The sequence below is a fragment of the Natrix helvetica genome (assembly GCF_964273705.1).
Source record: "Natrix helvetica genome assembly, chromosome: 1".
NCBI classification, from domain to species: domain Eukaryota; kingdom Metazoa; phylum Chordata; class Lepidosauria; order Squamata; family Natricidae; genus Natrix; species Natrix helvetica.
Window position 1 is genome coordinate 9,538,299 of NC_138548.1, and position 10,351 is coordinate 9,548,649.

General features: G+C 41.8%; 1 protein-coding gene across 1 annotated transcript in view; it reads right to left on the reverse strand.

Moving 5' to 3' along the window:
- GNA11 (G protein subunit alpha 11) overlaps positions 1-9,915 on the reverse strand; it is a 34,689-nt gene extending 24,774 nt beyond the window's left edge. The window contains exon 1 of the mRNA XM_081934692.1: positions 9,368-9,915. Coding sequence (XP_081790818.1) covers positions 9,368-9,503 — 136 coding nt within the window. The 5' untranslated portion in view covers positions 9,504-9,915. The remainder of the gene's footprint in view (positions 1-9,367) is intronic.
- Between the last annotated feature and the right edge of the window lie 436 nt (positions 9,916-10,351).

Here is a 10,351-nt window from a genome sequence, read left to right on the forward strand (position 1 = left end):
GACCAGCGCATGACTCATCCAGCCTGCGAGTTGGGAGTTTAGACATTCTACTCCCCCTCCCCACCTGCAAAGAACTCTGTTCCAACTGCCAATTGCTTTATATTAACCAAGCCTGATCACATAGTTTCATAGCAAAGCACAGGTATCCATCTAGTAATATGGTAACTATTCAAATTTCTCAGTTGCTCAGTTCAAACAACTTTCTCCCAAACCATCTGACTGTCAAAAATCCACTCTTCCTGGCTGACTCTTCACAAAGATGGAAACCATATTTTAATTTTAATACAGTGGAACATTTAAAACATGCTGTGTTGGAAGCTTTTAAGAAACATGCTTATTGCATCTTCTAGCACAGGGGCATCAAACTCAAGGCTCAAAGGCTGGATCCAGCCCAGGGGGTGCTTAGATCTAGCCCCCTGGGCCATCCTAGAAACAGTGAAGGACCAGCCCGCAGTGCTCCTACCAGAGAAAACAGAACTTGGGAGGACCATGCGCAACCCTCCCAAGCTCCATTTTTGGCTGCAATGGCCTCCTGCAGCCCTCTGCCGCATGCAGCCCTCCTGAGCTCCATTTTTACTGGCAGAGGGATGCAGGAAGATTTCCCCTCAGCCCCGCCCAGGCCACTACAGGTGTCCCCAACACGAGTGATGTCGAGCTGGCCACACTCCACGCCCCCCCAAGGTCAAACACAAACCAGATGCAGCCCTCAATGAAATTGCTTTGACACCCCTGTTCTAACATGATCCAATGCTGTTACAGTATTGTTATTGTTGCAGTATTGTTATTATTACAATACTGTTATCCAACATTGTTACAGTATCTATCAAAAAGAAAAGCCAGCATGCAGAAGCTGATATACTGGCTAATTGCGCAACCCCAAATTTTAATTTCATCTCAAAGTTTTGTTCCGAAAAGCTGTTGTACACCTCAGAAATTAGCCATCTAGAAAAATGAAGAGGCTCTTCTAAGCTTTTTGCCTAAAATAATCTCCTTTGGAATATTTTATTTTTCTCTGACTATTTGCAAAAAAAATCAACATCACCTGATACGTTCTTGTCACTCTGGCATAGTTTGGCTCCCTCCTAGTCGCACCTTATTCCCAGATGCAGTCAGGTGACATGTCTCCCTATTAAGACCCTGAAAATTCGCCTCCTTTGGTCAGTCTTTTAACTGTTTGTTGTGAGAAAGGAGGGGTTGCAACATTCTGTTGATTTGTAGGTCTAATTCTTTACTCAAAGGCGTTTTTGGCAATGTGATTTTTTTTCTTTTTCTCATTCAAAAAGTAGGGGTTTGGGATGAAATTCCAAACCATAGTTTACCCTTATAAGAATTGTGTGAGTATGTATGGCAGGGGTGTCCAAACATGGGAACTTTAAGACTTGTGGACTTCAACTCCCAGAATTCCCCAGCCAGCATAGCTGGCTGGGGAATTCTGGGAGTTGAAGTCCACAAGTCTTAAAGTTCCCAAGTTTGGACACCCCTGATGTATGGTATGTATTTTTCAGATGCTACAGTGAGTACGGTAATTTAAATGAAGATGATATGCTCTCCCTTTATTTTAGATATTTATATGTTGCTTCTCAATAGTACTCTGAATATTTAAAACACTCCTTCAACATCCAGCTTACACTCCTTGACATTATTTAAGCTCTGCATTGCTGGCCACTCTTTCAAGATTTTTCTCTTTCCTGACCAAACGTTAGCTCTTCCAATTTAGCAGTGCTTCCCCAAACCTTCAATCCCATACAAATTCGAGTTGACTATTACGGCCTATTTAAAATAGAACCCTTTTCTAGTGGTCCAGCAGCGACGCAAACTGAGAAAATATTAAATTATATGTTTCTGTGTTATTTGAATGAAACCCTTTGAAAGCAGCTGTGTCCTTTCATGTAGAAAGATATTTCTATTCCATCTCATTCCCTTCATCCATCATTGGAGGCTTTTAAGAAGAAACTGGACAGTCATTTGTCTGAAATGGTACAGGTTTCCTGCTTGAGCAGAGGGTTGGACTAGAAGACCTCAAAGGTCCCTTCCAGCTCTACTCTGATTGATTGAAAAGCTCCTGGATTGGCTAATAAATACGTTCACAAACGTTACTGGAATGGCAAGACTTTGAAGGGCCAATAAATCCATATGTATGTATGTATGTATGTGGCTCTGGAAAATATTTTCAAAACCCACGATCCCATATTAAAATTTTAGGAGGCAGTATCTTCTTTCTTATATCTCTTTCTCCTCACAATTATGCATCCTTGTGTAAGATAGAATAATTTTGAATAACTGCTAGTTGCCACCAGACTGTACGAAGGCTGTTCTCTCCAGGGTAGTTTTAAACTGGCAAGAAACCTAGAATTCCTACTACTAAATTTCAATTACATTATGACAGGACAAATATGTCCAAAGTAACTGATAACAAACAAGGCCTGTGAATGCACAGTCTTTTAGAGTTTTCCTCAGGTACATAGAGGAGTCACAGAGGCCAGCATTGGGCCTCTGAATGGCAGGAAATGTGAGGTTTGTGGATTATCTAGATCTGGTATAAATACTAGGAACCTCTAGTTTTTAATCCCTGTGTGATTAATAGAGTAATTCTTCCTGCCTCACCCAACCAAAACAGCAGCCAGCAACTGATTGCAGTGATTCAGGGACTGGACAAGATCCACACCAGGTTGTCTCTTGCCAACCTGCTTCCTCTCTAGAAACTAAAGCCAACAACTTTGGGATATGTTTACATGACTTCACCAATTTTCTTCCTATGCAAATAGAAGATAACGCTTCTAAAGGAAACACACCAGCAGTACTTTATATGAGCACTCACACTTTTTTTGGCAGGGCAAAAGTGAGTGGTAAAAATTAGCAGCTTATGCTGCATTAAAAAAAAATGCTCACAGAATAAGGAGCCGATTTTTGCTTTGGCAAATGAAGGACAGCTCAATTAGAAAGGCCTTTCTTTTCCTTCTCACGCACACACATCAACATTGACAAGTCTGGACGACTTAGGGGGAAAACTTTTTTAAAATGATGACATTTTAAGGATTCTCCAGTGGACTGGGAGGGAATCCATGCACATCATAACTTCCTCCAGATGATGCTACTGCTCAGTGACAGATTGGCACTGCTGAGAGTTTTCCTCATAAGCATAAAATGTGGGCACATTTAATAAAAGTGACCAACAATTGGAGTTCTAAATGTTCTTCATAATCATAATAAGCTGCTACTTGACTTCCTATATTCAGTAAACAAAAACCAATAGTGTAGTAGTATATCTGAACAATTCTCAATAGTTAAAAGTAATTATGCTTTAAATAATCAGAAATAGTAACACGTGTTATATACAAAAATGATTTTTTTTTAAAAAATGTAAATTATTTCTATTGGAGCCCCTACAATTAATTTGTAGGTGTCCAAAAATTTTAAAATTGCCCCAACCTTGCCAAGACTGTAGCAATTTCATTCCCAAGATTCCACAACACTACAAAGTTGTGATGTGTGAGATTTTAGACAAGAAAACGAAAACTGTGCAACTCTTCAGCCATTTGTAAGGTAATTTGTGTAGCCATCCCCTAGAAGTCTTACAAGGGCTACATTGCCTAGCCATCCTTTATTTTATGTAAAATACTGCAAATGAATAAAAAAAGGTTTTGCCTTATCTTCAGAACTGTGCATGATAATGTATTTCTGAAGGTCACCTAAATAAAACCTTAAAAAAAATTAAACTTGAGAAATACCATTCTGACAAGAAAAACTTCCACTCAGTTAACCTTAGAAATTCCATACAGAGCAGCATAACACACCAGTGCTCTAATTCAGGGGTCTCCAAACTTGGAAAATTTAAGACTTTTGGGCTTCAACTCTCAGAATTCCTCAGCCGGCCATGCTGGCTAGGGAATTCTAGGAGTTGAAGTCCACAAGTCTTAAAGTTGCCAAGTTTGGAGATTTGGCCTGGATAGTTCTAAGCATTCTCTTAGCTCACTTGCTAAGAATCTAATAGCCCATGTCACTATCTCAGACTAGTCAAGTAAACACTTCTTAAGGTCAGTAATTGCTGTGAATTTATTTACAAGGATTCAATCCTATATCCATTTCAATTGTCAGATCATAATATTTCTAGCACACTATTAGCTAAAAAAAGAATGTGTTTTAAAAGATGGTCATTATTTCCTGACAAAACAGCACAATGTTTTCTATCCCAACTGAGCAAAGATAGCAACCTTGTCACTTAAGGGTTACTAACAAATGCAATCATAAGGATAAGGGGCAAAACAACAGTGCCAAAGAACACAAAATAATCTAACATAATATGGGTGCAAGAAATTGTGTACACTCGTGAGACAAGATCTGAGGGGATTTCCATGATCATTCTGGCTGGCAATAGTAACAAAGTACAAAGATGTCGGATTTCTTTCAACATTTTAGAAAAATGCCTAACAGTAACCATTCATCAATGGTCATGTAATTTTAAGGAATACAAACAAATATCATAGAATAAAAGGTCTACATTATGGAGACAACAGTGTATTCAATTAACCTTTTGCTCACTTGCTTTCAATTAGCCCTCTTCCATAATCTAATAAACTATTTCAAAAAATACTGCTCTGCAAATTTGTTTTGTAGCCAACTGCCTTGATTATATGAGACCAAATTTTTAATAACGTGCCCTTGCCAGGGAGGCTGAAATTCTTGTGTCTTCCGGAGATGGAGAAGAGTTATTCACTGCCTGCTATTTCATATTCCACTTTTTATGCTCTTTGACATAAAACCAGGAGTTGAAGTCAGCACACGAATAACTATGGCTGTAACTTAAACTGTCTCACAAACACAGAATCAGATACTTATCAAAGTAGGTATATTTCAAAAGTAATGTCATCATTGGTATTTTTTTAATGAATGTTTCCTCTGAATCCACCCATTTAAAATACACAGTAATACTAATATCATGCTACACATCAATAACTAATTGCAAAAGATTTGTTTTAATAGTTATTACTAGAGGTAACAGAAACACCACAATCATTTGGATGAGGGCTAAAGTCTAGCAAGAAACACAGTGTGGAACCAAAACATGAGAAGGCAAAGCTTAATTATGGGGAAGACTGATTGTTAATGATATAAAACAGTGTTTCTAAATCTTGGCAAGTTGAAGGCTATGGACTTCTAACTCTCTGAAGCTGGCTAGGGAATTCTGGGAACTGAAGTCCATTCACCAAGGTTGAGAAACACTAATATAAAAAGACATAGTTATTATATCTGGAAATTTCCTGTTCCACAACTATAATAACAACAAAGATGCAACAAAGATCCGCATTTCAAAATTTCTCTTTTCATAAGGAAAAATTATCATGGAAAAATATTCATTAGATTTTGAAAAAGTGTAAAATATTGAATCTACTGATAGGTTTTTGCCCTTTAACTCTGGGCTGTATAAACAGAACTTCAGTGTAGTTGAAAATTAATTCTGAGAGGGATGGACTGCATCCCTAATTCAAAACAGGAAACCAGCCTGAGTTAAATCTGAGTCCAAGACTCTTAGGAACACCAGAGATTTACAAATCAGTGCTTCACTTTTTTAAAAAAACGTTCTACTAACACCACCAACATCTTGGTCCTATAAGATCTGAAGTGACAGAGATTTATTTCCCCCAAAAGGTTATGTGAACTAAGAAATGGATTAATAGTGCAACTGAAAGAAAATTCACCATTTTGTGAATCCAGAATGCAAAGTCTGAAGCTTACAATTAAGCAAGTCACCTGCTGCCCAATGCAGGCCTTAAAAGACTTAAAAACCAAACCTCCAAGGCAGAAGCCCCCAAAACAAGAACATAACCCTCCTCAGACCTATTTCCAGCCTTATTTAGGATTGAAAGTTAAAGTTTAAAACCAAATCTTTAAAAATGTTGCTAAGGCTTTAAAATTCATAAATATTTTCCTCACCTGGGTATGTTTCATTTGGGACACAAGGTAGGCAGGTAGAAGAGAAGCAAAAGAAAGACTGCATAAAGCTGTATGGGAGGACTCACTGCATCACTGCAAACATCAGTGATGAAAGCTGTCAAAAATGACATAGAGGAGAAGGAATAGCTCAAGAGAAAAGAAAGGAGAGCAAATTCCTTTGAAAGCATGGAAGACTGAAAATAAGGTTGCTATGAGGAAGTAATGCATCTAAACAGCACTGGCAGACACCGTACCAAAGGAAGAGAAAAGTCACCAGAGAGGGTGGAGAGGAGAAGAGGACAGAGGCTTTATAGTCATGCTTTTGAGAGTAAGGCAAACATTCCACACTTACAGATGGAGACAATTATGGAGGGGGTGACTTGGGAACAGGGGGAGGGGGGGCAAAGAAAAGGCGCTGTGAGATCCGCTTAGCTAGGAAGCAGGATATAAATTATAGAAAAACAACACGGAAGAAATCTAAAGGGTTGCAAACAAGGCTAAAGGAGGATGGGCAACAGGACGGATATCTTATATTCTATGTCTGACATAGGAAGGGCTATTTTTTTTACTAGAGAGAAGGGGAATGCAACACTTATATAAAAGGAAGTTGGCTAGTAGTCAGGAAGAGTCCCTAACAAGAGGGTTATTGGCTGGGGAATATGGATCCCAGCACATCCACATCAGACAATGTCCCTCAGTGAAATTATAGCTGCCTCCATCAAGATTCTGATTGTACCTGCTCTTCTTGATACCCGGTTCCTCTCCCACCGGGATTAGCCAATTCCCATTACTTTAACCATGCATCTAATAATTATTGCCATGGCTACTTCAAAACTTATTTCCTGTTTCTTAAAGGTCCTGCTTGAGACATGCCATCCTCAACCTGCATATAATCCTATCAACCGGTTCTCTGTGCCTTATCAAATTATGCATGTTTGAACTTTTTACCATCCCTTCTATGAAAGAAGAGACAGAATGAACAAGGCCAGAAAAGTGTATACATGGATTATTTCTAAGAGGTGTGAGGATAGCGGAATATGAATCTCAAATTAATGGGTAATAAACTCCAGCAAAAAAAAAATTGTTTTTTACAAAACTGACTGCAGTTCCTTAAATTCTAAAACTCCTGCTCAGAGTGCAAATGAACAAGCAGAGTTTCCTGTAAGAGTTTGATGTTAATCAATGTAACCTCCTCCCCTCTCCTCTCAATCTTCTTTTCTAAACTCCAATATTTTGGAGTATGTATACCCAATAACAGCCAGGCAAGGCAAAGTGCAAAACAAACTGACAATAATATTATTATTTTTTAAAACTGACTCACCACAGAATTGGAATAGAGAAAACACTTGGGAAAGTGACAGAAATAAGGGTGGTTGAAATAGGATGTAAAGCCTCACAAATAATATAAGAAGAAATTGGATGACAGGGAGTGAAAGTTAAAGACTGAAAATGAGTGCAAATGAGGATATAAAAATCAACATTTTAATGCACACAAATCCTAGAAAACTATTCCCACTGCCAATTACAGTCGCTTCAGTAAAACATCACACAATTGATGATCAGACAGGCCCAGCAATGATATATGCTCAGAATATGTTGAGCTGATCTGTCAGGAAACGAGGGAGAGATGGAAATAGAAGCCAAATAAATCCCACCCTAATATCACATGGGATTCAGAGGATGGAGGAATGACAAATGCAGGAAGAAGAGAAAAAGGCCCTTGCACAGATTTCCATTTCAAGAAATGTCTGGGGAAGTTTTGGGGAGGAAATGAAATTCTCCCTTTCTTTTTTTGACCCTACCTCAGAGGGCTGCTGTGAATATTAAAGACCCACAAAGACGATGAAGGATGTTGCCTAAAAGAAACCCTCCCCTCCCTATATAATAGGGATGTAAAAGTTCCCCTTAAGAAAAGGAGCACCTGGACTGTCTACCTGGACAGCAAAGAAGCCTTGAACCCCTTCTGAGGACTGTCCTAGCTCTCTTTCTTGTGAGGATGAAAAAGCAGAGAATGGGAAAGGGCCCTTGAGATACTCTGAGTAGGGAGGTGGGCAGGGTGGATTTGATAGAAGCAAAGAGAAAGGCAGGCAGGTCTACAGAAAAAGAAGCATCCATCTCATAAACACCAATAAGAAAAGCAGAAAAGCCACCTGAAACCAGCAGGACCCAGAGAAAGTGAGGAAGACAAACACCTACCAGAAAGGAAATAGTAAGTAGAGTAATGAAGAAGGCACACAGAGATACATGCAAACAATGGCAGATGCGTGTCTTTGTATGTACACAATACTGCACATATCACACTAATCTATAACTATGTATAAACAATTGCATATTTAATACACATATAAGTGTATATATAAAATTACGTATACAAGTCATATACCTATTTGCACACACATATACATGATTGTACATATCTATACATGATTGCACATATACAATTGTATATATCATATACACATATATAAAAACAATTGTTTGCACCTATCAGACATGTATACATATACCACAAGCATACATATACATAGTTGTATAATCACACACAACACACCTGTATATACATGATTGCAAACATATATACTTGTTTGTATATCATACACACAAGTGTACATATAATTGTGTGCACATATCAGGCATGTAAATATGTATACATACAATTGTGTGTGTATGTCACATACACATGTATACAAATAATTGTGTGCACATATAAGGCATGTATATAACACATGCATACCTGTATGTATGTATGTATGTATGTGTATATATATATATATATGTATGTATGTATGTATGTATGTATGTATGTATGTATGTATATATATATATATCTCACACCTGTATATACATGATTGCAAACATATATACTTGTGTTTGTATAGATCACTTACACACAGGAATACTTACAATTGTGTGTATATATATTACAGACATGCACACATGTATACATACAATTGTGTGCACATGTCACAGACATACATGCATACACATAACTGTATATATCACACACATACCTGACCATACATACGATTGCAAACATACCCCACACCTATTTCCCTTGCAGGCGCATTTAAGTCACCCAGCCGTGCATACCGACACACGTGTCCATTCACAGGGGAGACGTTCAGACGTAGCCCTCCGAGGGACCCACCCGGAGGAAAGCAAAAAGCCGCCCCCCGACGCCACGGAGGAGCACCGGGCACCGCAGGCCCCCGGGAGGAAGACCCTCCGGCCGGGCGTCGCTCGAGGCAGGGAAATGCGCAGCAGAAATAAGCCCGGCCGAAGAGCCGAGGGGGGAGCCGGCCTTTCCGGAGAGCCTGGGGTGGGGGGGCAAGGATGGGGCCTCCCCTCCCCAGCCGAGGCAGCGTCGCCTCCGCCTTTCCTCCCCGGGAGACAGGCCCTCCCGCCCGGCCTCTCCCTTCCCCGCCACCGGACTGACCGAGCAGGAGCAGCTTGAGCTCCCGGCGGGCGTCGCGCTTGTCCCTCCGCAGCTGCTTCTCGATCTCGGCGTTGATGCGCTTCGACTCTTTCACCTCGTCGCTGAGGCAACAGGCCATCATGGACTCCAGCGTCATGGCTGCTGCTGCTGCTGCCACCGGCACGGGCGGAGCCGCCGCAGCCGCCGCCACAAGAGGCGGCGGCGGACGAGGAGGAAGAAGGGGCGATGGATGAGGAAGGGAAGGGAGGCTCGGCCTGCTCAGGTGGTGGCAGCGGCGGCGGCGGCTTCGCGCTCCCGGCCGCCCGGCCGCAACGGCGGCTGTTGCTTTTGCTCCGCCGCCCCCTCAGCGACGGCGACCCAGCCCCGCGACGCCAACCCAACTTCCCAGCTCGCCTCACAACACGCGGTCAACCGAACCTTCCTGCGGGCACCAGCGGGGACGGACGGCGGCCGCGCCCAATAGGAAGGCGGGCGCGCGCGAGGGCGGGCGAGTGCGTAACGGCTCTCCCCCCCCCCTTTACCCACCCCGCCTCTCCCTTCCAACCACCACACAGTGACTGACAGAAAACACCGGGAGGGCCTGATTGGCCGCGCGGGAGCGAGAGAGACGCGACGTGGCTCGGCCAATGGGCGAGCGAACCCCCTCAGGCGGGAGGCGGGGATGGGCGGGCCGCCGCCGCTGAGCGAAGAAAAGATTGGCCCCGCTGGCCGCGCGACGACCAATCCGAGAGGTTTTGTAGGGGTGGGAAGAAGCCCGAGAGGTTTTGCTGGCGTGTGAGGAGGCAGAGAGGGTTTTTTAATTATTATGTGGGACCCGCCCTTTTTTTTCTACTTAGGTTTATTTATTTATTTATTTAAAGCAAGGTTGGTTGTTAGATAAGAGATTGGAGGGGGGGGGGATATCTTTACGGACTGAGCGCTTGGGTAGAGTAGGGGATGCGCCTGCGCGGGGCGAGTATGAGGGCGCGCGGCATTATGGGCCGG